The 26590-nt window shown below is 46.8% G+C and overlaps 1 protein-coding gene across 4 annotated transcripts in view; it reads right to left on the bottom strand.

The window, feature by feature from the left end:
- Positions 1-26590, bottom strand: part of DPY19L3 (dpy-19 like C-mannosyltransferase 3) — a 517935-nt gene that overhangs the window by 227907 nt on the left and 263438 nt on the right. For all 4 annotated transcript variants that reach the window (XM_078671604.1, XM_078671603.1, XM_078671605.1 and 1 more), the window contains one exon: positions 17217-17351. In XM_078671604.1, coding sequence (XP_078527730.1) covers positions 17217-17351 — 135 coding nt within the window. The remainder of the gene's footprint in view (positions 1-17216; positions 17352-26590) is intronic.

Here is a 26590-nt window from a genome sequence, read left to right as displayed (position 1 = left end):
GATTTTAAAAGTAGAGTCGATAAGGGAAATTGGGCGATAGCACCCGGGGTCCTCCCGATTTCCCTTCTTAAAGATGGGAACTATTATGGATGTTGCCCATGTTTGAGGTAGGAATCCTTCGGCTGCTGCTCTAAACACTCTGGTCAGTACTTTACTCCAGATTACTGGGCAAAATTTAAAAAAGTCTGCCGGGACACCATCAGGGCCAGGTGCCTTATTTTTTGTGGTATCCATAATAGCTTTTAGGACTTGCTCTTCCGTAAATACCACTGTGGCTGCACAATGGGCCGCCTCAGTAGTAATTGGGCAGACTAATGGTTCACCCCCATAAATGTAGCTAAAATGCTGTACCCATCTCTCATCGGGAATTACACAATCTGTGTTCAGATTGTTCTCCCCTATAAAAAAGGGGTGGTTAATAATTTCCCAGAACTGTTTACTGTTTTTTAGAACATCTACATTAAGTAGATCATTCCATGCATTGTTCTTGATCTCATCTTTCCTTGCCCTCACATTGGCTTTATAGGCCCGTCTCAGATGAGAGATTAACTCTTTATCCCTTTCCTTGGCCTTAAGGGCCAGTTTCAATTCTCTATGTGACCTTGAGCATTTGCTATCAAACCATTTGTGGGGCATTGTAGGGTACTTTGATTTGGGTTTTGTAAGATCCCTGACAGTTTGTGCACAGATGCAATTAAAAGCTGTGACAACCTGAAGGTTCGAGGCAGATTGGTCAAGACAAGTTTCTATCGGTCCCTCAATTTTGGGGAGTAAGGTTTCCATAAACCGTTCCTCCATAGCCATACCCCATCTAAGCCGTCTGCCCTGATCACTAGGCACCGCCAAGGCGCAAACCCGGGGCTGATCCACCTGTCTGCGCCATAAGTCACTCCAGTGTATTACAGTTGACAGAGGGTTATGATCACTATGGGGTGAGACAGTAACCTTATAGTCACTTGTCTTTGAGATTAAGCCTATGGACATAAATATGTAATCAATTATCGTCCCCTTAATTGTGCCTTTAAAAGTGGGGACCTTCTCATTAGAAGCAGTTTTGTATGATTCGTATAAATTAAAATTAGCACACAATAGGTCAAGTGACTCCCCCATTTTGGTGTGTTCAAAGTGAGGAATGCAGACTCCGGCCGGAGTGTCTGCATCTAGTGATTGGCATGGCAAAAGACATTTGTGGCTATTAAAATCGCCCATTAAAAAAATTTCGAAAGGAGTATGTGAATTTTGACTGTATTTATTTATCAAGTTCTCCAAACAATGCACATGTTCAAATTCATTTGGTCCACCCCAGGCATTGTAAAAATTAATTACTAGTATGGTACAGCTTGGGGAGACTATCCATTCTATCGCTAGAATGTTTGGGGAACCTGAATTCATTAAATTAAAAGTTCCTGCTAAGTCTAAAGAAAAAAATGTAATAAGCCCCCCTTTTGCTCTCCCCGCGTTACTAGTACTAGCGGGTATTATGAAACTTAGGAAGCCATCTAGGGAAAAAGAAAGTGAAGTGTCCCATGTTTCTTGCAGAGCTATGACCTTATGTTTAGAAATATGTTGTATCCAGATAGGGTCCGATCTTTTAGCTCTTATTCCTGCAACGTTCCAGGTCATAAATGAGCATGATAGGGAGGTTACCCTCTCAGGCATAGCTATTGTAGGTGCCGTTAAGAGTGTGGGTAGTCAACCGTTAATGTTCAGATCACTTAAAGGATTAAAACGATTAACCAAATCCATAATAGGGCCTGTGTTATGGTACGTTGGTAAATTTCGACAACATCCCCATCTCATGTACCCTGCGCCACCATCAGGATTATATACCTGATTGTAACCATCATGTGGACGCAAGCAGGGAGCAGGGAAAGAGCTAGCCTCTACCCGTGGAGGCAAACTAAATCTCAGTGACTCATTCCCCCCTGGGTAAGATGATTGAGGTCTTGGGTAGAAAAAGGTCAAATCCACAACGCCAATCCCACCAATGCTAATATTCCATCCAGGTTTTGTAATTAGCCCTACTACCCTTGGATCTTGGAAATTAATTATAATACACTCACCCCCCTGCTTTTTAAAAGTGTTCCCAATCCAGTTGACCCTTCTGACCCCAATGATCAAGCCATCCACATCTCCTGGCAGGGGTCTATTTACCCGCAGCCAATGCATGGCTTTATTTTTTAACATATCATATGTTTCCCTTTGGCCATCTGGTAGGGGAGGAACATTGGTGAGAATGGCCACATATGGATAAGAATCAGGGGTAAGTTGGACCGGGGGAATCCGAGTTAAAGGTTTATTAGCATAAGGTTTTGGTGGGCGGCGTTCTGGGGCAGCAACACTCGCGGGAGCACTATTTCCCACAGCCATACTAGCATTATTTCCACCGGCTGTGTGATTACCATTTCCTACATAGCCACCCTTATTTACTAACTGAGAGACAGGCTGCCCATTTAATCCATCAATAATTATAGCGGGGTTTTTATCTGTGTCTATCAATGTACCCTGGACACAGTCCATAGTAGATGGTAAAGGTGAACTCTTTTTCTGAACCACAGGGGCACAGTTTTTTATGCTATCCTTAGTACTATTGGCCATTGTGCTAGTGCAGTCGGTATTAGTACGCCCAGGGCCACTATTTTTTACCGGTGGTCGGGGTACTGCTAAATTTTTTTTATTATTATTCAGTCCCTGTTTCTGCTGAGTAGAAACCCCACTTACTTTAGCGGGAAACAACTCGACCCCCGTAGCACCCAAATCCTGCTCAACTGGGTTATTTTGTCGCCCATTCTCGTCCAATTTGTTCTGAGCCTTAATTAATGATTTTACTGAGAAAAAATTATCCAAACTGGCTTGTTCAAAATGGTCAAGTTGTTTTGCTAACTTCTCCAGTTTGGTTTCAAGGGGACTTAAGAGGGAGCGTATAAGTTTTTCCAAATCCAATAAATGTTCCGGATAAATCCTCATTTGCCCTGGAGATGCTATGGTAGGGGGGATTATTTCTGTTATTGGTGATGCCGGAATCTTAGGATTTTCTACGTCTATTAGAGTAACCAATTCCTCCCCCCTTGTTACCCCAATTTGTTTTTCAGCTAGGACATGGATTATGGGTGTTTTGATGGCCAATTTCCTAATCTTCCTTGCTGGATTAGGGACTATGGATTTTTTTAAAGTTGTAACCCTCTTCCTCTTTGAGCATACTTTGGGCTTGACAGCGTGTACTTGAACAATTGCTTTTGGTGTAACATTTTGTCCTATACGCGCAGTATTAGAAGCCTTTAAATGCTCTGATGATAGGGCAGTAACCACTGTATCTATAGGAGAGGCACCCAACAGCTCATTACATACAGATATATCATACAGTGTTTCTTGTGTAAGTGGCAATACTGTAGAAGATAACGGGGTGACTAGTGCAGGGAAACTTTGTCCTATGTGTTTTTCAAGGGGATTTTTCATCAATTCGATCGATAACCTTCGTCCAGCGCGTCTTTCCGCCAAGGCAATTTCCCTGTCAATATCTTGGGGCAAACGCTTAAAATACGAATCTAGAGGCCCCATCACCGCAGTTTCAGCATCACCCATAGAAGTCAGTAAGGCAGAGGTATTTAAGGTATTCGCCATAGTTTTCAACCCCCTGCTGTCCTCGAATGACTAGCTGATCCTGGAAAACAATTAAGAACTAAATTGTAATCAAACACAAGCCTGTAGATGGAAAAGGGGTGGCCCAGCCCGGCCTCCTGCGGCCCCGGACGGCCACAGACGGTCCCGCCCTTGTCCCGGGCTTCTCCCGGCGCCCTCCCGCGCGCTCCCGCGCAGCGGGGATGCGAGGCGCGTAATATACGTTGTATGCACAAATAGGTGAAGAGGGGGGAGGGGTCGGGGAGAGCGGCCCAGGTGTAGCAAGTCAGGCAGGCAGGCGGGCGCTCCTGGGATATGCAGTCCCAGTGGAGCGCGCGCACTCGCTCGCAGCCCCTACAAATATCCTTCCCTCAGCGTCCCCTTGTGAACAACGGCAGGCAGCACTCCTAGCGCAGCGGGACCCGCGGAGCGGGTTCCGCAAGAAGTGGGCTGATGGCTGATGGCAAACTCCAAACTCCAAACAGGTCACAGCGAAAATGCAGAAAGGCGTCCCACTCGCCAGAACCAGAGAAGCAGCTGATAAGCGCTCGATGAGAGGGGGGAGGGGTCGGGGAGAGCGGCCCAGGTGTAGCAAGTCAGGCAGGCAGGCGGGCGCTCCTGGGATATGCAATCCCAGTGGAGCGCGCGCACTCGCTCGCAGCCCCTACAAATATCCTTCCCTCAGCGTCCCCTTGTGAACAACGGCAGGCAGCACTCCTAGCGCAGCGGGACCCGCGGAGCGGGTTCCGCAAGAAGTGGGCTGATGGCTGATGGCAAACTCCAAACTCCAAACTCAAAACAGGTCACAGCGAAAATGCAGAAAGGCGTAAGAAGATTGATCGGAGAGGTGCACAAAGAGTCTTAGAGAGGTACAGAGGGAGGCAGGAAGGGTGCAGAATGAAGGAAGAGGAGGCAGGAAGGGTGCATAAAGAAGGAAGAGAAGTGCAGAAAGAGTCAAGAGAATTGCTGAAAGAAGCAACAGAGGTTTAGAAAGAAGCAACAGAAGTGCAGAAAGAGGCAAGTAAGGTGTAGAAAGAAGCAAGAGCAGTGCAAAAAGAACCAACAGAGGTGCAAAAAAGAGGCAAGAGGTGTACAGAAAAAGGTCGGAGGGGTGCACAAAGGGGCAAGAGAGGTACAGAAAGAGGCAGGAGTGGTGCAGAAAGAAGGAGGAGAAGTGCAGAAAGAAGTAACAGAAGTGCTGAAAGGGGTATGAAAGGTGCAGAAAGAGGCAAGAGAGTTACACGAAGAGGGAAGAGGGGTATGGAAAGAGGCAACAGGGATGCAGAAAGAAGCAAGTGAGGTGCAGAAAGAGGCAAGAGAAGTACAGAAAGAGGCAAGAGAGGTACAGAAACTGTCAAGAGAATTGCAGAAAGAAGCAACAAAGGTATAGAAAGAAGCAAGAAAAGTGCAAAAAGAAGCAAGTGAGACGTAGAAACAGGCAAGAAAGGTACAGAAAGAGGGAAGACGAGTGCAGAAAAAGGCAAAAAAGGGCATAAAAAAGCAAGACGTGTAGAAAGAAGCATGGGAAGTGCAGAATGAAGCAACAGAGGTGCAGAAAGAGGCAAGAGAAGTGCAGAAAGAAGCAAGAGAGTTGCGATAACAGGCAAAAGAGGTACAGAAAGATGGAACAGAGGTGCAGATAGAGGCAAGAGAGGTACAGAAAGAGGGAAGAAAGGTGTAGAAAGAGGCAAGGGAGCTGCACAAAGAGGGAAGAAGGGGTGCAAAAAGACGCAAGAGGAGTGCAGTAAGAGGTCGGAGAGGTGCACAAAGAGGTAAGAGAGGTACAGAGGGAGGCAGGAAGGGTGCAGAAAGAAGCAACAGAAGTGCAGAAAAAATCAAGAGAATTGCCGAAAGAAGCAACAGAGGTTTAGAAAGAAGCAACAGAAGTGCAGATAGAGGGAAGAGGGGTGGAGAGAGAGGCAAGAGGGGTACAGAAAGAAGCAGGTCAGATGCAGAAAGAAACAAAAGAAGTGCAGAAAGAAGGAACAGGTGCAGAAAGAGGCAAAAAGGTACAGAAAGACATTAGGGATTCAGAAAAAGCCAAGATAGGTGCAGAACGAGGGAAGAAGGGTACAGAAAGAAGCAAATAAGGTACAGAAAGAGGCAACAGACATGCAGAAAGAGGCAAGAGAGATGCAGAACGTAGAAGAGATTTATAGACAGGGGCAAGAGAAGTGCAGAAAAAGGAAGAAATGTGCAGAAAGATGCAACAGAAATGCAGAAAGAGGCAAGAGAGGCGCAGAAGGAAGCAAGAGTACCAATTTAACACTCACATTTACCAATAAGTAACAGGTGACCATTCTTGGTTTGCAAAGGGCCTTCCAACACGCTGTAACACTTGTCGCCTCATTTTTGGGAACGTTTGAGCCGTTTGAGCTTGAAACAAGGCTTTTTTTGTTCAAATCTACAGATTAGGGAGCAGATGATGAATTATGTGGCTAATGCGGAAAATGTATATTTGTGCGAAAGTTGGTGCAGCCAAACAGTTGCATAATTCCAGTGGCCCTGCTCATAACTCTGACTAGGTCCAGAAGTGCTCCTCAGTGATTAATTCTGTTTTTGTCTCAATGAGTTCATAGTTGAGCTTCTTTGGAAACAAGGAAGACTAAACCTGATATTACCACTCCACAACACAGACTACCAAACCACTTAATTACTCTCCATAACACATTTCCACTCTACATACTTCCTATAAAATAAATACCACATACTTTCTATCCACATAATTTCACTGCACAACTTACCACATAATTCCACTACACACATCGTACATCCACTCCACTCCGAAAAACATAAAAAAACGTTTACATTCAGCAGCCCAGAGAAATGGTTGCAGCCTGAGTGAGCTCTGGTGCCTTGATGGCACAACTATCCTGCTGCAGCCTCCTAATGTGCCCCGATTCTTGCTGCTGACCCTGAACATCACGCAGCTATACCCGTGGTGGCGGCGGGCTACCTTTTGAAGCCGTGTCGCCCTTCCTCGCGGGGGTTATCTCTGGTCCGATCTTGGCTGGTTGGCAAGTGCGAAGATGGCGGCAATGGTGGACCGGGACGGCTGCCCGCAGTGACTTCTACTTCGTGGGGCCCACTTTCTTTGGCCCCCGCGGGCCCCCTCCCCCCCGGTCGGACTTGTCTGTGGCTGGTGGCGGCGGGCGCGGCAGCTCCGCGGGACGGGGGGAATTATCTCCTTGTTCCTGAGCCTGCTTTGAGTCGTCCGCTAGCTTGGGGGCGGAGCCCCAATCGAGGCCCCGGCTTGCGGCCTATCTGCGGCTGGGACCCGGACGGGACCGCAGGAGCGGGACGGCTGGAGGTGTAGGTGGCCTTGGACCCCCCCAGAGAGACACTCAGCGACCTGCCAGATCTAAGCGCTGCAAGACGGCAGGATTAAGCCCCCTCTGGTTTCGTGGGCCCGGACTCAATAACGCGGTGCTTGTTGCCCCCCCAGTAGTCTTCCTTCGTGACTAAATTCGCGGCGGGAGCCGGCGCTGCCGCCCTGCCGTGTGGAGGCCCTAACTCCTTCCCTCTGGAGCATTGGAGGTGAGTGATTGTTGGTCCAGGTGAGGGGCTGGGGTCCTGACCCCCACCCCTGTGACCCACCTGGAGTTAGGGGCGGCGGGGAGAGGGACACGTTCCGATGAGGCGCACAGAATGCTACTAACTTACCCCCCTGGGCTTGGATCAAGTATTTTGGGGCTGGGTTGGACCCTTTCCCCTCCCCCCATCCAGAAGTGCGGATAGAGACTCGGCGGGCCCCCCTGCCTTTTGCCCTGGAAGCTCTCAGAGTGAGGCCTTTTCCTTGCAGCCCCCCCGCCCCCTGCTGTCAGTTGCAGCTTCTTTCATCTGGCTGGAAGTGACACAGTGATTGGTGGACCCCCCCCTCCGGAGGTCTCATGGTGGACGTCAGTGTGTCCTTGTGACGGTTGCCCAGCCCTGGGGATCGGCTGGCGAACGCTGCGGAGTAATAGCGACACTGGACCTTAAATTGCCAGCAGACGGCGTTGTTTAGTGGTGGGGGGGACGGCACTGGCACCGCTGTTCCACTCTCGCTTCGACACTCCCCCCCTCTCTTCTTCTCCTGGTGTGCTCTTGTGGCGCCTTCGAAAATGGCGACGGGCGGTAGGGGGTCGAGGAACACAGCACAGAAGCAACTCTCCAAATTCGCTTGAACGAAAGGCGGAGACAAGGGAGACTCACCGAGGGCGGAAAAGGAGAGCCCGGTGGCATCATCGCAGTCGGAACCGGAACCGACGCTCCGTGACGTCCTGGCTGCTATAGGAGGAATGAACACACCCATGGACTCAGTGACGGTGGAGGTTTCCTTGCTCCGAGCGGACTTCAAGCAGATGAACGAAAAGGTGAAGGAGCACAAAATAGCGACGACCACACTGCGGGACGACACCTCCGAGCTTCAACGCCAAATGTCCGAAATGGAGAACAGGCAACTTCGCATGGCGCAGCAGCTGGATGACTATGAAGGGCGGGCCCAACGCAATAACATAAGAATTCTTGGTGTCCCGGAGAAAACAGAAATGCCGGCTGCGGATCTTTTTGTAGAGGAACTGATCACGAAACACCTGAAGCCTAAAGCGCTCTCTACTTTTTTCTCGATAGAACGGGCCCATCGGGTCACCGGGGGGAGGCCCAGACCTGGGGCCCCGCCTCGACCACTAATTGCCACAGTCTTCAACTTCAGGGATAGGGACAGTATTCTGCAGGCTTCCCGAACTGGCCCCCGCTCAAAATTGATAATTACGAAGTTTCCTTCTTTCCTGATTTTACTGCCCGCGTCCAGGCGCAACGTAGGAGTTTTCAAGAAGTCAAGCAAGAACTGCGTAGCAGAGACATAAAATATGCAATGCTCTTCCCGGCAAAACTACGCGTGGAGTGGGACGGTAAACCTTGGTTTTTTGATTCACCGGATGCAGCCTGGGAATGGATAGAGGGCTGGACGAAGGTCGATGGCCGGAACAGAAACCGCCGGAGAGGAACTGAGCGACGGGACAGTGACGGTCCAGACCGGACAGTAGCGGAGACTGAGGCGGGATCCAGCGGTCTGAATGAGCAGGAATCGGAACTGATCCGGACTTATTGAGAGCCCGGAGGCCGGGGATGCACGCAAGTATTCGGGGGGTGGTGCGGGGTGGATGCCAAAACAAAAAATAGCGCGGACTTATGTGACTATGCTGGGTTTTGGTGCAGTTTGGGGTGTGTACTGTGTTTAATTGACCGACTGCTTAGACATGTCATGAGGTGTTGTAGGGTTCTAATGTATCGTTCAGGCTGTACCGTATAGAAGTCATTTTCTGATGCCATTGAGTCAGGAGCTTAGTTCCCCTCTGCGTTTGTAGCATGATTGGAGGGGGGGGGGGTTCAGGCACTCTGCCGAGTTGGGGGGTGGGTAGTTCTACATCCACAGGCAGGGGAGCAGGGAGGGGGGTGGGGAGGTGTGCAACAACAGTTCCTGGGGGGTGAGGGGGTGAAGATCCTGTTTATTGCCAAATCCTGCAACTAATGTCACCAGTGACGGACAGGGGGGAAGGGTTTCTTTTTGGTTTTGTGTTATGTTTAGGTTCTGTGCTATATTGTATTACTGTGCTTTATGAGGTGCATACTGTAGAGATAGGTTCACAACACTGGCTTGTTACCGATGGAGGACACGAAGGCGATTTGTGTTGTTGCAGACGTTAGTGCTCCCCAGCTGGCCCCAGTGTCTCCTGTGACCCTGCTTACCTAGAATGTGCATGGGTTGGGGGATAAAATTAAACGTGGGTTGGTATCCCAGTATATCCGCCGGAAGGCACCTGCTGTAGCATTACTCCAAGAAACGCATTTGGTAGGCTCAGCGAGCAAAGCTATGGATCGTTGGGGCTACACAATGGTGGTACATTCGGAGTTTTCTGCGGGCTCCAGAGGTGTCGGCATTTTGGTTAATAAGCGGTTCCCATTAGTCATTCAGCGGGTGTGGAGAGACACGCAGGGGCAATTTGCAGCTGTCTCATGTCAATGGGAGGGGAAGAGATTCAACATTGTGTCGGTATATATCCCGCCGGCCCTACATTCTGTAGCTCTTCCTGCCCTTAGTGCTTTTCTACTGACCTTGCCGGCAGGGGAACTCATCTTGGGTGGCGACTTTAATGCGGTCCTTAATGCAGAACTGGACCGCCATCCGTCTAGATCACAGAGAGCCGGGAACTCTCGTCTGGGGGGATTTTTAGACGCGCTTGGCTGACGGACGGATGGAGGTATAAACATCCTGTTGACCGTGGATACACTTTCCACTCGGGAGTCCATGGTAGTCTCTCTCGCATTGATTATTTTTCCTCTCCGCTGATGGCCTTCCCCACTTGACTGACACAACGATAGGCGCCCGAGGCATCTCTGATCATTCGCCAGTTGCTATGACATATACCTCCTACGTTAAGGCGTGGAAACGCATTTTTCCAATATTCCCTGGTTATTTACAGATTCCTAAAATCCAGAAGGAACTCATTACAACCACGAGAAACTATTTTCAAGAAAATGCAGACTCCGTCCGCTCGCCAGGTGTCCTGTGGGAAGCCTATAAAAATGTGCTGAGGGGGCAAGCCATTGCATCAATTACGGGACATAGGAGGGCAGCTAGCAGTGAGCTAGATGGGATGGAAACCGATTTGGCCACGCTACAATCGCAATACGACACTGTCCCCACGGCAGAGACGGCACGGTTGCTGCGCCTTAAACAATGTAAACTCACCGCGTATCAGCGGGAGCAAGTTACATTGTGGACTCAGCGTGCGCATCACACTATTTATGAAGTGGGAGATAAGGCAGGGAAGCTCTTGGCGTGGTTGGATCAGAAGGAGAGGGCTCAGAGGACGATAGCGCAGCTCCACACCCCCGAGGGTGTAGTTGTCACCGCCCCCATTTGAATTGTTGCTACGCTAGCTGACCACTATGAGCAAGTCTACACCTCATCCTCACTCATTTCGACGGAAGAGGCGCAAACATATATTAAAGACATAAAAATGCTGTCCCTCTCGGAGGACGATGCCTTGCTGTTGGAATCTGATCTCACAAAGGAAGAGGTCGCGGCTGCGCTCCACTCCCTGCAATCAGGCAAGGGAATGGGACCCAATGGGATCCCCGTTGAGGTATATAAGCGAGTATCCGACTTAACCGTCCCCCACCTCTTAGCTATGTTTGTGGATAGCTTGAGCAAAGGATAATTGCCTCAAGATCAGCGGATTGCCACAAATGTTGTAATACCGAAACCTGGCAAGCCCCCGGACGAATGTACTTCCTATCGCCCGATCTCCCTGATTAATGCGGAAGCCAAGGTTTTAGCCAAAATGATTGCCAATCGGATTACCCCACATTTGGAGTCCTTGATTCATCCGGACCAATCTGGCTTTATGCCAAATAGAAGCACTGCTCTTAATCTGCGGCGAGTTCATGCGGTGATGGCACATGTCCCAAATCTCTCTGAACCCACGGTAGTTTTATCCTTGGATGCCCGAATGGCGTTCGACATGGTTGAATGGCCTTATTTATTTGCGGTTCTTCGACACCTTGGCTTCGGACCTAATTTCTGCGCATGGGTACAGCTGCTTTATACTAAACCGCTGGCTCACGTGGTGGCTAATGGCCATATTTCTAGGACCTTCCCACTCAGCCGCGGCACACGACAAGGATGTCCTCTATCCCCTTTGCTTTTTGCCTTGATTCTCGAACCACTGGCAGCGTGGATCCGGTGGGACCAGATGATAAGTTGGACCGCGACGTGGGAGGACCGCATCTCATATGCGGACGATATCCTCTTGTACTTGACCCTGCCCAGGCGCTCTATTATAATTTTGCTTAATATTTTTGAAATCTTTGGCCGAGTCTCGGGGTATACTATTAATTGGTCAAAGTCGGTTTTATTTGTCCTTAAGGGCCCCCCACCACAACATCCGTCAGACTGCCCACTGATCATTACTGAAGAGACCTTTAAATATTTGGGATTTTGGGTGACACCTCAGCCAGAGGCCTTCTTCCGCCGGAACCTGACGCCCCCTTTGGAGGGCTTCCGCACTGACGTACATCATTGGCACTCCTTGCCCCTGACCCTCCTAGGGAAAGCGGCACTATACAAAATGAAGACACTGCCCCGGCTACTATGCATTCTTGAAAATACCCCTTTCGCCGTTTCTCAAAAATATTTTAGATCCATAGACACGCTGGTCTCAAGTCTCCTATGGGGAGATAAACCGGCGCGTATCTCCTGGCAGAAATTAATCCGGGGCTGGTATGATGGTGGAGTGGCTCTCCCCGATATCCAACTGTATTATTGGGCGGCTCAGTTGAAGATTATTAACCATTGGCTTCATGCGCCCCAGTCAGAGCCGTCGTTTAAGGCTGATAGGTACGACCTCGGTAGTGGAGGAGTGCTGGCCGCACTCTATGATAAAAAAGGCGCCGCAGCTCCGCTGGGTCCCACGGCCCACACGGTCAAACTCTGGTATGAGGCCCAGACCCGACTTAAATGTAAGAACGTCATTACTCAGATGACTCCGCTTTGGTCCTCGCGCAGGTTGGGCCGTCTCTGTAACAGTAAGGGGTTCCAGGCTGGGACCTCATTGGTATTTCGACAGTGGGGGATCTCTGGAGACAAGGGGGCTTATTAACATTTGAACAGCTGGCGGAACAATATGACCTGGCCCCCACTGAAAGGTTTAGATACTTGCAAATTTGTCACGCTCTGGGGTCGCTTATTCGGCCTGGAGATGAGGTACCGGAGTCTACCCCGTTGGAGGACAGGCTTCTTACAGAGCACATGCCCAAGAAAGCGACCTCATACGTCTACCGTAAGCTCATTAATAATTTACCAGACCCGACTTTGAAATTAAAGGACAAATGGATTGCGGAGGTGGGAGAACTAGACGAGTCAGACTGGCAGACCGCACTGTCCTCCCCTAGGGAGGTAGCTATCCCTTCCAGACTTCGCATAGTGCAATTAAAAATACTGCATCAGGTCTACTATACTAGAGCCACGTTGCACGCAATTGGGAGAGCTGACCATAAATATTGTTTTCGGGGCTGTGGGGAGGAAGGGACGTTCTTTCACACCATTTGGAACTGTCCATAGATAGCGGAGTACTGGAATAAAGTAATGAGGACTATGTCACAGGTAGTCACTGACTCATTAAAACTGGACCCTAAGTGCTGCCTTTTGAATATTTGGGAACCCAATGATCTCACTCCTCCCAGGACTGGATGACATTGGGAATAATGTATGCAAAGAGAAATATAGCTAAATATTGGGGATCACAGACATTACCGACACTCAGGGACTGGTGTGCAGACCTTGACCACGCAATGCTGGCAGAACGAACAGTGTATCTGAACCGAAAGAGCCCGCAGAAGTGGGTCAGGATTTGGAGTGCATGGAATGAGTACAGGGGGATATATGCGACCCTCCGACTATGTTGAGCGACAGTGATTCTGAGTGAAGGGGCGGGAATGGGGACGACGTGGGGGGAGACAAATATTGTATCAATGTGATTCGCTGGATATGACTTCTAGCGTATGATTATTTATTAAGACTTTGTATATGCCTATTTCTGTGTATGCACGAAAATAATGCAGGTGTGCCCAAAAGGTTGTTTTGATTTCTAATAAAAAAAACGTTTACATTGCCAATAGCTCCAATTCTCGCAAATGCAAAACCTATAACATTGCAAACACTTCTTTAACTAGTAGTAGTCATGTTTGCAGAGTGGTGGAGAAAGGGTGCTGGTCCTCTGACCAGCGCTCAGGAATTCAGCTACAAAGGACTTACAGGAGTTACCAGGAGGGCTTCTTGGCCCCCAAAGTCCCTCAGAGTAAATTGGACTTCTTCTCCCATCCAGTGGTCTGCCAGGAGGCACGTTTGCAGAGTGGTGGAGAAAGGGGGGCATGGCCTCTGAAGATGTTTTAGCAATCTCACTGTGTGGCACTTACTGGAGGTAACAAGAGGAGTAGGTGGCCCCCAAGGACATCCTTGGGGGCCAACTACTCCTCCTATTACCTCCAGTAAGTCCCACACAGCAGGATTGCTAAGTTGTCATAGCAGGCCACGCCCCCTTTCCCCACCACTCTGCAAACGCACTTCCTCGTGCGCACTTGGATGGGAATTTAAGTCCCCTTCGCTACTGGGGGTCCTTTAGGGGCCAACTAGCCTACCTCTTACCTCCAGTAAGCCCCATACAGTGGGATTGCCGAGAGGTGGACAAAGGCCACGCCCCCTTTCCCCACCACTCTGCAAACGAGCCTCCTGGTGCGTTCTAGGTTGGGGTATTAAGCCCACTTAATTCCGGAGGGTCCCTGAGGGCCAAGTAGCCCACCAGGTACCTTCAGTAAGCGCCCCACACCTGGATTGCAGAGAATGGTCGGAGAACACGCCCCCTTTTTACACCACTCTGCAAATGTAGCTCTTGGCGCACTGCTGCTCGGGGATGAAGTACACTTGTAACCTGAGGTCCTCAGGATAGAAGAGGACCCCATCGCCCCTAAATCAGTGTACCAAGAGGCGCGTTTGCAGAGTGGTGTAAAAAGGGGCGTGGCCTCGGACCACCTCTCTGCAACGCAGCTCTGTGGCGCACACTGGAGGTACCTGGGGCTAGTTGGCCCCAGGGACCCTCAGTATTGAAGGAGAATTAAATTACCAACTTACAAAGCGCCAGGGGGTGCGTTTGCAGAGTGGCGCAGGGAGGGGGCGGGGCCTCTGGGAGGCGCAAGGTTTTTTAATTTTTTAGACAAGGGGCTGTATGGCCCCCTTCTTTTACCATTTTTGGGGCCCTGGGGACCCCATCCCCTTTTTATAAAAAAAAAGAAAAAAGAAGGAAAAAAACGGGACGGGGGCTGTGTGGCCCCTCCTCCTGAGGCAAATTTCGGCCCCAGGGCACGGCCAGAATTATATATTTTTAAAATTTATATTTGGAGGGGGTCCACGTGCCCCCCGCTCCTAAGGCCAATTATGGCCCGGGGACTCCATCCCTCGGGCCGGCCTTTCTTTTTTAATTATTTGTTAATTATTGGGATGGGGGGGGGGGGCGCGTGGCCACCCTCCCAAGCCACTTCTGGCCCCGGGAACCCCATCCCCGGGGCCTGGTCTCTCCGCTGGGGACCTTGGGGGGAGCCCCAATGCCCCCATGGTCCCGCCGGCTTCAAGCCTCCCACGGAGACAGCATTGCTTTTGCACAAGGGGAGCTGCTGACATGCAGCTTCCCTTGTGCAAAAGCAATCCTGCTTTGCTTCAGTGACGAGAGAGCAGGATTTCCTACTATCGCTTCAATGAAGCAAAGCAGAGTTTGCTATGGCAGGGAGGGAGCCATCCTCCTGCCCTGCCATAGCAAAAAAGCAATGTCCCGGTGTGGGCACCCAGGGACATTGCAGGAGCCGGCCCTAGGAGGTGGCAGTCCCCAGGGCCATCAACGGCTCCAGGAGGGGGGCCACGTGCCCCCCTGCCAGTATTTCCAAAGCCCCGGGGAGGTTGCGGTCCCCGGGACTGTGGGGGGGGGCCATGTGCCCGCCACATACAATTAAATAAGCCCCAGGGAGGTGACGGTCCCCAGGGCTGCGGGGGTCGGATGTACGACCATTTTTTACAGTCGCAAAGGGGCATTTGGCCCGTTTGCAACCGTAAAAAATGGATGCACAATGTACTAACCCTATTAGCAACTCGTAAAATAGGGGCAGCGACTCGCTATTAGGAAGGGGCCATAGCGAGTCCATACCCCATGTATGATTGTTTTGTGACTGCAATTGCAGTCACAAAACACTTCTCAGAAGGGTGGTAAGCCACTCACAAACTGAAAAAGTTCCCCAAGAGACCCCTTCCCCTTTGTGAATGGATGCGCAAATATTTTTTAAGAGCAGGCAGTGGTCCCAAGGACCATTGCGACTGCCTTTAAAAAATGAAACTGAAACGTTTTTATTTTTATTTTTTAAATGCATCCCGTTTTCCTTTAAGGAAAATGGGCTGCATTAAAAAAAAACAGCTTTATTGACAAAGCAATCCCAGACATGGTGGTCTGCTGACCCCAGCAGGCCACCATCCCTGGGAGTGCCAACTCATTCCCAATGGGGTCGCAAATTGCGACAGCCTCATTATTATTCATGAGGCATGCAATTTGCGACCCATTTGGAATCGCTAACTGTCTGAGACACTGTTATACATTGAATTTTGAGACTCGCAAATTGCGACTCCAGTAGTCTCTCATTCTCAGGTCTAGAAGTCCCGGAATTAGTAAACAATATTTGGACCCCATGCAGCTCTGCTTGTGTCTTCAGCAGATTAACATACACATTTTTAGACGCTGGATTAGATATGCACTACTGCCTTCTCAAGGCATCTCCCGAACTGTGACTTCATAGATATATGCATTTCCAGGTAAATCCGAAGCTGCACCCGTGTGCACTTGTACTTGACTAATTTGAAGATTTATAAAGTGCTACTGTAGCCACAAGGGATGTCCGGAACTCATCACATCTGACCATTACACACTTGCTTCTATAGATGTCATGTATCTAGATCAACTTAAAAGAGTATATAGCCAAGCACATTTAGAATTGTACATGTAGGGGTCTGCAAGTGACTGAGGCCCATCAAAACGCTTGCAAGATGCAGGACATGCTTTCACAGTAGTTCTTGGCTGTCTGCTCTCAGCAGATGTGAGGTATGGGGTGAGCTTGTTTACTTGGCACCAGAGGGGCTCTCTCACTCACAAATTCTTCACATAGCCTGCCTTTTGCCTCTCTATTCAAGATGTCTCTTCACACACTTATTTCACTTCCTACATTTATACTACATTTATACTTTTGACATTGCCCAAGAATATAAAAATCTTCACTCTCTTGGGAATATACACATATGTACAGTATGACTCAAGGTGGAGCAAAGGAAAAGACTAGATTGGCCACTTGCGTGTTCATATGACTAAGCGACTGGTGGCTGCAAATAGCAAGACCTGTTGGCTTTGCCAAAACACGATTTGCATAGCAGACAGAAAAGGAGGGAGAGAACAACAGCCCCTCGGAAAAAGGATTATTTATCTCAGTGCCCATAAATGACTTGGAACAAACAAATAATTTCCTGAAAAGAACAAATCAACCCTGTTAACTTTGACACTAGAATTGGATGTTAACACTGCTCCTTCATAGACAGTAAGGACTACTCCTTTATAGATGTGGAGTTTGTCCTGGCGCGTTTTGATTATTAACATGAACATGATTTGAATTTATTGTATTGCAACAAGTTTTTGATTTTTAGAATCCATGTTTCCCCTCTGAGGCGGACCAATTTTGTTTTTCCATCCCTGCCTCAGATTTGCTTATTTCACCCACATTATGTAATTAATCATGTAACGACTCCTACTCATTACCTTAGACCATTGCAAAGGGCACATTTAGAGGAGCTAGAACAAGGAAATATTTAATTTTAAAAAGTTGAGTGTGCCACAATTTTAGCAAGGCAGACACAGTGGCCTCCCTCTTTACATCAAATCTTAAACACCGTCTTAATGCGGAGTGGCACCATTGTGCAAGTGTATCATGGACAGAAATGCATGCAACAAAGAAAGTGTTCCAAGAAAACATACCTTGGCTGCAGGAAGCATATCAAGGCTATCCAGAAGAAATAAAGCGATGGCCTGCATCAGCATCACAAACTGATTGAACTGCCAAGTTAGGTTGAAGATAAATGTAGCCACGAAAAGGGCCATTAGTGTCAGTTTCTGAAAAAAGAAAGTCAGCACCATTTATCTGATTTTTAGAACAGCAGGCTCCAAAACGTAGGTAACAAATTATGACAAAAGTAGATATGACAAGAGATTACCTAACTGTCTAAACAATTCTACCATTTGATGCATCCGTCAAGACTTTTGGAAGGGGTCTACATGCTACAACTTTAGTATAATTTAGTGAATATTCCATTGATCAGAATGCTTCCTGTGAAAGGCTTTAATCTTCTGCTTTTCAAATTTCTAGCCCAGGATGTTTGGTTAGGTTAATTGCTTGGTTTTGTCTGATTATGTTGCGTGAGGTTAGGTTAAAGGATATCTGCAAAGACAATTAATTGGCCTCTTGGTGCAGATATCTGTCTAGGGTTGTGATTCATCCAACAGAGGTTCCCCACAGCCTCTAATCTGAGATGTTTTGCTCCTGATCTGTGTTCTATTGGTAATATTTCACTCTGAATTCGTGTTCTCCTGTCTCCTTGTAGTTACAAAAGATTTGTCCCTTTTTTTGCATTGTTTCAATTGTTCTTGGATGTTCCCTCCTTGTGGTTGTGTCTGATATTTCCTGGCCCAAAGTCTCTCGGCTGAGAGAGTCACTCTGTTCCAGTGTCCCATCTGCCCATATATCCACAAGTCCTTGTTTAGCTGTATCACCAGGGCAATGTTTGAGAGGTTCTTTTCTGCAAGGGTCTCCCGTTTCCTGGTACCCTATCCCTAAAGAGTTATTGTCAATGAAGCTCTATATCCAAAGCTCCCTGTGATAAATGAATGAATGTAAACAGACAGAACAGACAAGGGGGCAGAGTCACATAATCAGACAGACATGGACCTTCCAGGTAAAGCCCCGCAGAAAAAAGCCCAACTCTGCAACCAATGAGAGGTAGCTTGCCTGTTTCTGCTAGGAGAGGTAATTCTGCAGTCTGAGACATGTGAGAAGCAGCTTTGCTTTCTGTGCTGATCAAGATATCAATCAGCTGACTGAGGGATTGATCTGGGATAACTGCTGCCTGTGGCATGTGAGGGGTAAGAATATGTGACGTTACAACGCATGCCATTACATCGCATGCCATTGCAACTCCAACATTTACACCGACTTTCAGTCGGGGGAGCGCTGGAAGTTGGAATAGATTAATTTTCTATTGCAACTCCAGTGGGTGCAACAGTAGGGAAGGTATTGGAGTTAAATCAAACACCTTCTACCCACTGCTGCACACCTTTTTCGTTGCAACGCCATGCGATGTAATGGCATGCGTTGTAACGGTTGTGTAGTAAAGGCTGTTTCCCGAGGGGTACCTGTGTTGAATGTAGCAAGTGAGGAATAGTTTTGCTGACTGGAGAGCTATGTTATTCTGCATGTGACATTGTTTCATCTCCTTATTCGTATCTCCTGAAAGCTACTGTCAATACAAAATCATACAGGGGTTGAGCACACACTAATACCAACAATAAAAGTCGATAATGCGAGGGGAAAAGGGCAAACTCACTGGTTGCCAAGTGTCCAAAAAAAGAAAAATGAAAGATCAGGTAAGTAGGAAAAGAGTAAATCTTTCGATGGTAATTACTACTGTAACATATATTGCTCACAGAAGAAACTAAATATTCACACATCAAATGAGCCCATTAGCACATGAAATGCCTATGCTCCCCTGTTCCGACGTTCTTTGTGCCAGACCATGGGAACATAGGCAGCGACGTTCACATCGTCCTGCACAGAGTGGTCTGTTCTGTGTCCGCATCATCTCTGGTCTGTTGACTGCCTCTCAGTCTGTCTCCGACATGATTTTATCCCTTGGCAAATTTTGTGACAAATTTGTTTGGGGAGTATCTGGTTTCTTGAAACAACTGTGCAGCACATCTAACTATTAGGCAGTGGGTTGGTCTTTTTATGTTGTGGCAAGGTAACCTGTTGGCAGTACAAAACAATTGTACATAGATCAAATTCATTTAGAATTTGTGATTTACTATGAAAGGGAGCACCACCCTCTGGGCTGTCAAAGTGATCTATTTTATCATTGCTTGTTTCTACTAATGAATTATACATAGGTTGCAGCCATATTACTTAGTTGGATGGCTTTGTCTTTATACCATACTACCAGCCTAGCACGGTTCAAGTCTCAGTTATCACGGTTGGCACTAAACTCTGCACCTCACCCAAACAGTGACATAAAATGCCTGTGCTGAAGTGAAGTTGAGTTTTGTGCATTTGTGAGGGTGAAACCAGGCCCTGGTCAAAGACATATTAATCATGTAACTATAAATACACACACCCCAGACTTTAATGAATAAAACCAAAACTGAGCTTGGTTACATACGAAGGGCACCTTCAGGGGTAGGAGCAATGCTTAAAAGGGCATCTGTTACACTGGGACGAGTCTCTGGGTCCCTTCTTTTTTTTAAAACTGCTGTGAAGGCGGCCACAAATTTCTGAGTGCGTTCTGGGAATTTGTCTCCCAAAAGGTGTGCAGTGGTCTTCAATTTGAGTTAAATTGAGTGCTTTATTCAGAAGTCTCTTCCTGCTTTAAAAAAATATTAGTCTATAAGAATGTGTAGAATGTTTTACATTAATTTGCTATGGTCACTGGCTCATGTTTGGGACATTTTGTCCCATTTGTGGCCTTGTTTATGTGGGTCAAACAGAATAAATCTTGCAAGCGAGAAGTTTCTTTGATGATCCCTGAATTGGCGAGTGGTGGCATAGTGGATGTTGTGGATGTAGCCCGTAGACTACAGATCATGGGAAGTTTTTAAACAAATCCATGTTTTTGTGTTTTGTGTACTGCCTGGCTTGAAAGAAGAATTGGAGCAAGGAACATTTGGGAGATAAGTTCAACTTCCTTGCTTCTTAGGCCACATTGCCTTTCTTGGTAGCTTTATTGTTTGGGTTCATGAATTCTTTCCACCATAGGTCAAGCAGATTTGAGTACACACCCTGGTGCGCCCTTCCCCGTTAATGGCTACTCTCTGCCGAAGACCGCAGTCTTTCAGTTACGATGTGAACATGATTGGCACAACTTGTTGTTATTTTCTGTACACCCCACTGCTGCCAGCTTGCTGCAATCTGTAGCTCCTCCCAACGCCTTATTGGGAGAGATTTATAAGGGTCCTCATCAGGGCAACAAAGTAAAGGGTCGAAACGTCGACATATGAACTAGTGGACTGATGATTTATCATGATACATGTACTGTACTCTACTTTTGAGTCTTGTTAAGAATCTTCAACTTTTTCCGCCCCCTAGATAAAAATGTACATATATGTTGTATATATGTATATTTCTGTACAGCACCAACACTCGAGGACACTATCACTGCGTCATTTCTTGGAGCCTCTGCAATGTGATATACTGAATTAAAGTGATTGTCTGACTCTAAAAGTATGTTTTTGAATCATGAACACTTGGCCTAGGAGATTTAGGCTCTAAACCTCTCACGAAGGGAACGATTGACTTTTTCTTGCATTTGCCTAATTTGGCACCTAAGTCTCCTGCTATGATGACTTGACACTTAGAGGACAGTTTGTCCTCAAGACGACTTTTGAGTAAGACACACAACATTTCAAATTTGTTTAGTTTGGGGCACTAGCATACATGTTTATTATCCTGAGTACTGAGTTGTCGAGTAGAATAATATCAGTTTTAACCCCTTCGACACTCATGACGAGCTCAGCTCGTCATGAGTTACGCCTCAAGTACGCTCATGACGAGCTGAGCTGAGCTCGTCATGAACCGCGGGTTTTTTTAAAACGTAGCGTACAGCGGGAAAACGCTTAGCGCGCATGTGGTTAGGCAGCACTTGGCTGGTGGTGGTCTCCTGGGTCATCAGTTTAATTTTGTCCAGCCGAGTTCCCACCAACTTTCTACTCTATTGCTAGTAAACCAATGGTTCCAAACACTGTGGTTCCTATGGGGCAAATATTTCTTGCAGGAATATGAGGTCATTATCATTGGCACAAGCTGTGAGGCCTTCTCACAAGACCAGTTATATTCCAGGAGAACAATTTTATTGTAGGATTGCTGTCAAGGCATAGTGAGAATTGTGATTTAAGTCAGGAGTCTTTGCCAATAAGTTGTTCATAGTAAAACCTATAGATGTTCTTTTTTTTGCTAATAAAAGATTTGTGTGTATCTCTATGTTAGCTCAGACGTGGAGAAGTGTGGCTCAATGGTTAGAGCGGCAGACCTTGATGCAGAGCTCTGGCCCGGGACCAGGGTTCGATTCCCGCCTCGGCGGGTCTCGGGCTCAAAATTCCTCTGACCTGATATTCTCGCCTCAGTGCCTATTCTAATCATGGGTCCCACGCTGCAACTTTGGGCAATAGCTTGCTTAATCTTCACAACGGCCCCAACAGCGCTGGGATGCCTGGTTTCACCATGGGGGTGCCCAGGAGGGTTCCTTAGCGGTATGAGTACAAGCGCCGGGAGACCCGGTCCGGGTAGCTGTCCGCTATACAAGTACAAAAACATTAACATTAACAGCTCAGAAGGATGCCATATCTATTACCCTATTGAAGTAACTATCTATATTGGATGCCCTCGCATTAAAAGATTAAAGAGGCTATCCAGCTCCAGCATTATCTTCAAGGACACCCTGGTTCTCCCGAGATTAATCAGCATGACAAACTGGCACCCTGGTATAAATTAGGCCTTCTCCCTTATTTTGGGGTTCGCAGGTAGGAAGGTGCTTACCAGTCCTCTTAAACATGCACAGAAATTGCCAAATAATTTCTCTTTCACCCTCTCCACTCAACATATCGGATTGTGGGTGTAGAACTTTCCTACAGACATGTGATCAGCATAAAGTGTGGGGGTGTTCGAGGCATGCAGAACAGTGTATTTTCATTCTGCTCTTTTATGTTATTAGACAGTCTGTAGACCCTTGGCTTACTCTTGCTTGGAGCGATTTCCATGGCATTATAGTCAAACCTGTTGTAAGCGCTCCCTTGGAGCACTTGCTGGGGAGATTGGTTTCCCGGGCTGAAGCTGATTACAAGGTCTGCAGTCATCCACAGTTATCTGAATCTAACTGTAACCTGGCTACACAGCCTGACCGTGCTTCCCATTAGAGTGCTGCAGAGCCTACAAGCCCAGTTGCTTCAAATGGTACAGTGGCTAAAAACCAAGACCTCTGTGTTTCCCTCGCCTTTGGTCTCAAAAGTCTATGATGGTGAGACTAGCCTGGCTGAGGATTTAGGATTTCAGCATGTTGGCAGGGCACTGACTGATAGGCCTAGGTGGGCATCTGGAGGGGAGAATTGTGGGGGCTGTCTGCTGGGAGTAGGATCCTCAGGTGAAAAGCCTGAGAAAGTAAGGTCAGAAGAGTGAAAGAGGGTATGGGGGCAGAGGAATGAGTCAGAAGGAGGGTGTTCGGAGGGAGTGTGAGGTCTAGACGTACCGGGGCCGTAGATGTGACTCCTACGTAATACTGCGCAATGGGGTGGTAACATAATCAAGCATCATACTGATAAATCTGGGCGCAGAAATCCTCACACTTAAAAACTGGCCAATGGAAAAGGGGATTTTTAGTCAACGATTGAATCCAATATAAAAGTGACGGCTCCCTAACCAATAATGAGAATGTGGAAACAGTGCGGTCTCATTTAATACTCACAAACGCAAGGAGTCAAGAAAGATGTGACAAAATAATAGTTACAGACACTCAACTGGAAATAACCTGCACAATTCTGGTAAACACTAAGGTAGGAGGATGCATTACAATATAGGGATGGTGCAGGAGGGCTTTTTAAATGGCAGAGGTAGAAAATATCAAATACAGACTGATGGAAAGGGCATTCTTCCTGATAATACGGTCTGATTTTGCACATAAATCATGCGTGTGGTGCAGTTCTTCAGAGCCATCCCTGTTTGAGGAACCGGATTTTCATACTAGCATCAATAGAGCCCAGAGTATGCAGGCAACAAAGGCACAAAAAGGGGAGCGGCCAAGGGAGATCGTAGTCAAGCTTATTAGTTATCAACTTAAATTAAGAACCATGGCATACACTGCTCATTGAGAATGATTTTACTGTGACATCTTCCTGCTATAGTAACTTGTGGCAGCAACGCTACAAAAACACTAATATATAAGGTTATTCGGGACCTGGTCAGGAGACAGATTTACAACAGATGGATTATGCCAAAAGGCCGGCAGTTTAAATCGAAAGGAACAGAAACCGCCATCATATCACCAAGAGAGGGTAGGGTCCTGCTGAGCCTCCAGGCTAACGAGGAGAGGACTCTCACAGGTGGATGACCCCCCTGCATCCCAAGGCTACTCATGAACCTACGTAAAGCAGCAAATCTAACCTGCAATCAAAGGGAGTAGCCAGCAAGGGAAAGAAACTCTCCAGGGTCTAGATCTATAGGAGAGACATTTCTTAATCCATGCCGCTTTGGGATACAAGGAAGGTGGTGGAAGGTTTTTAGGGGCAAAATAATACTTAGCCCCCCTACAGATGGGTCTCAGAGAGGACAACAGGAGAAAAATGCCTACAAGTTTTGACATTGACACTGTAACTCATGTATGCCCGAGCCAGACGTCATTTAAAACACAGACACCAAATGAAATGTAAATAAATAAGGGTCCAGGACAATCCAAGAGGGTAGAAAAGATTAACAAGGACACCTAAAACTAAAAATGAACCCACTAAAAGGGCGCCAGATACAAAGATCAAGTGATGTTGGAACTGAAATCTCTTCTCACTAGATGATCCGGTGAGAGACAAATTTATCCTGGTTACATTTTTTATTTAATTTACCAATTTGTTTGAGAAGAAGTTTTCTGCTAGTTTATAAGAGTGTCACTCAAACCTCCATGAAAGTATTACCTAGAGAAAATCAACTGTTGGGCTAACAACTAAACTGGAAGTTTTATGCTAATTTCTTTGAATGTGAGGGGTCTAAACTCCAACCAAACTGGGTACAGAGCTATTTCCAGCACCATAATTCTGACATAATTTTCATCCAGGAATTTAATTTGTTGAGAAGGACCAATTTAGAATGAAGATTGGTGGCCATTTTATGGAACAGACATTTAAAAAAGGGTATATTAATATTATGTGGGCCCAATCAACAAACAGAGAAGCTCAGTAGTCCCAATATTCTAAGGCTATGTTGAGGAAATTAAAGGGCAAGTTCACTGACCAATGACTGATCGATATCTGGGAATATTCACACCCAGAAAGGAAGGACTAGTCCCTCTACATAAATGGCACACAAGAATTGATTATATATTTCTATCTACAACCCTATTCCACAGACTACAAAATTCACACTTGATACGGGAACACGGTTTGATCATTCATGTGGAGATACCACGAGACGGGGGTTTGACAGCCAAAAGGAGCGCAGGCAGGAAAGATCAGCTGGGCTCGGTGGGTATCCTGGTGTACAGAACTCAACTGGTTCAGAGCAGACTATTGGAGACTCATTTCTTAGACAATGACCCACAGTAGACTTGACTTAATCACTGGGATGCAATAGATTAAATTGGGACAAGGACTAGGGGCCAAAAGTATCAACCATTATATCTGTTTCAAACACTCCAAACCAGTGTCTAAAACCACAAAAATGTGTTTTTCCAATTTCAAATTCCTTTGTAGGAGTCAGTAAACTTTTTTTAACTCCTAAAATGGGTTTGATGCCCAGCGCTGATTTGCTATTTGGAAGCAACATATTGTAGGTTTCCCTTTCAAATACCGATTCAATATGACCTGTATCAATGTTTTGCAACTAAATCTGGTCATAAAACACTGAAAAATTACTGACAACCGAGTTGGAGTGGTAAGCCATTCACAAAGGGGAATGGGCTCCCTTGAGTCCTCTTACCTTTGGTGAATGTAAAAAAAAGAAAAAAAAAAAAAAGTTGGTTGGTAAGTAGGCAGTGACTCAGGGGACATCTGCCAAATGCAAAACAAATGCTAATAAAAAAATAAAGTCCTAATCAAGTACCAGGCTGGTTATAGAGAAAAAATTAGCACTATCGATCAGGTGTTTAGGTTTCTATGTATCATCTCTAAGTATATTAAAATAAAAAGGGCACACCTGTATATTGCTTTTGTTGACCTTAGGGCAGCCTTTGACCTGGTTCCTATAAATTCCTTGTGGATAAGACTGAGGGACTAGGGTGTTCCTGGGGAAATTCTGGAACAGACTGTTAGGTTGCGTGAGGCAAACTACACTAGGGTGAGATGGGGCCCAAATGGAGAACTGACAGACCGCATTAATATAAACAGAGGTGTTAGAAAAGGATGTGTGCTGGCACCGACATTGTTCTCTTTATATGTAAATGATATACCTGATACCCTCTTGGGATGCGACCACGATTCCCCCAAGATGGGTGGTGACCATGTGCCTGCACTTTTATTCGCAGATGATACTATTTTAATATCGCAGACACCGAAAGGATTACAAAATTTACTTGACACCTTTAGGTCTTACTGTGAAATCAAAGGATTGGAGATTAACTTGTCTAAAACTAAGTATATGGCGGTCAATCCTCATAGAACTTAAAAAAAAACACTGACTGTTAATACAGAAAGGATCGAATATGTGCAAAATTTTAACTACCTAGGCATTACTTTAGACAACAAACTAGATTGGAAAACTCAAGTAGATAAAAGTAAAACCATCCTTTCCCAGAATCTAGTCCCGATAGCAAGGCGACACAAGAGTAGCTACTCTAAAGCTGTGTCTCCAGCATTGGAGTTGTATAAATATAAGGTCCAATATGCTTCCCTTTATGGGGCCGAATTATGGGGTTACGCGGCTAAACACACTTTTACGATAAGAGAATATCTTTTTTAGGAAACTATTAGCCATTCCATGGCATACACCTCTGCTTCCCCTCATAATGGATTTGGATATCCATCGTACTGATGACCACGCGTTTTTACGACCCTTGTTGTATTGGGTCCACGTGTGGTCAACAGACGAACTAGTTGACTATAGAGAAGCTCTAAAAGAAATTATGAAAATAAAAAATAACACGAAGCTGGTATGGTTGACCCACATTGAGGATTGGCTTAGCAAGCTGGGACTGAGACACTACTGGGAAGACCCAGGAAGCTTAACTCTGATCTGTAAAAAAGTGTTAAAATTAAGATATTGGGCGTTTGTTTTAAACTCAAAACTACACAACCCCGAATTAGGCACCTTAACTTTGAGGTATCTTGCAATGAAGACAGAGCAGATTTGAATCCTTTTTGGACGAAATCCTACCAGGCCTTGCTAAATCCCTGTATTT

This window comes from Lissotriton helveticus, chromosome 12, assembly GCF_964261635.1.
Source record: "Lissotriton helveticus chromosome 12, aLisHel1.1, whole genome shotgun sequence".
In the NCBI taxonomy this organism is placed as follows: Eukaryota; Metazoa; Chordata; class Amphibia; order Caudata; family Salamandridae; genus Lissotriton; species Lissotriton helveticus.
Note: the sequence above shows the minus strand (reverse complement) of the source record. Positions and strands in the feature narration are given on the sequence as shown.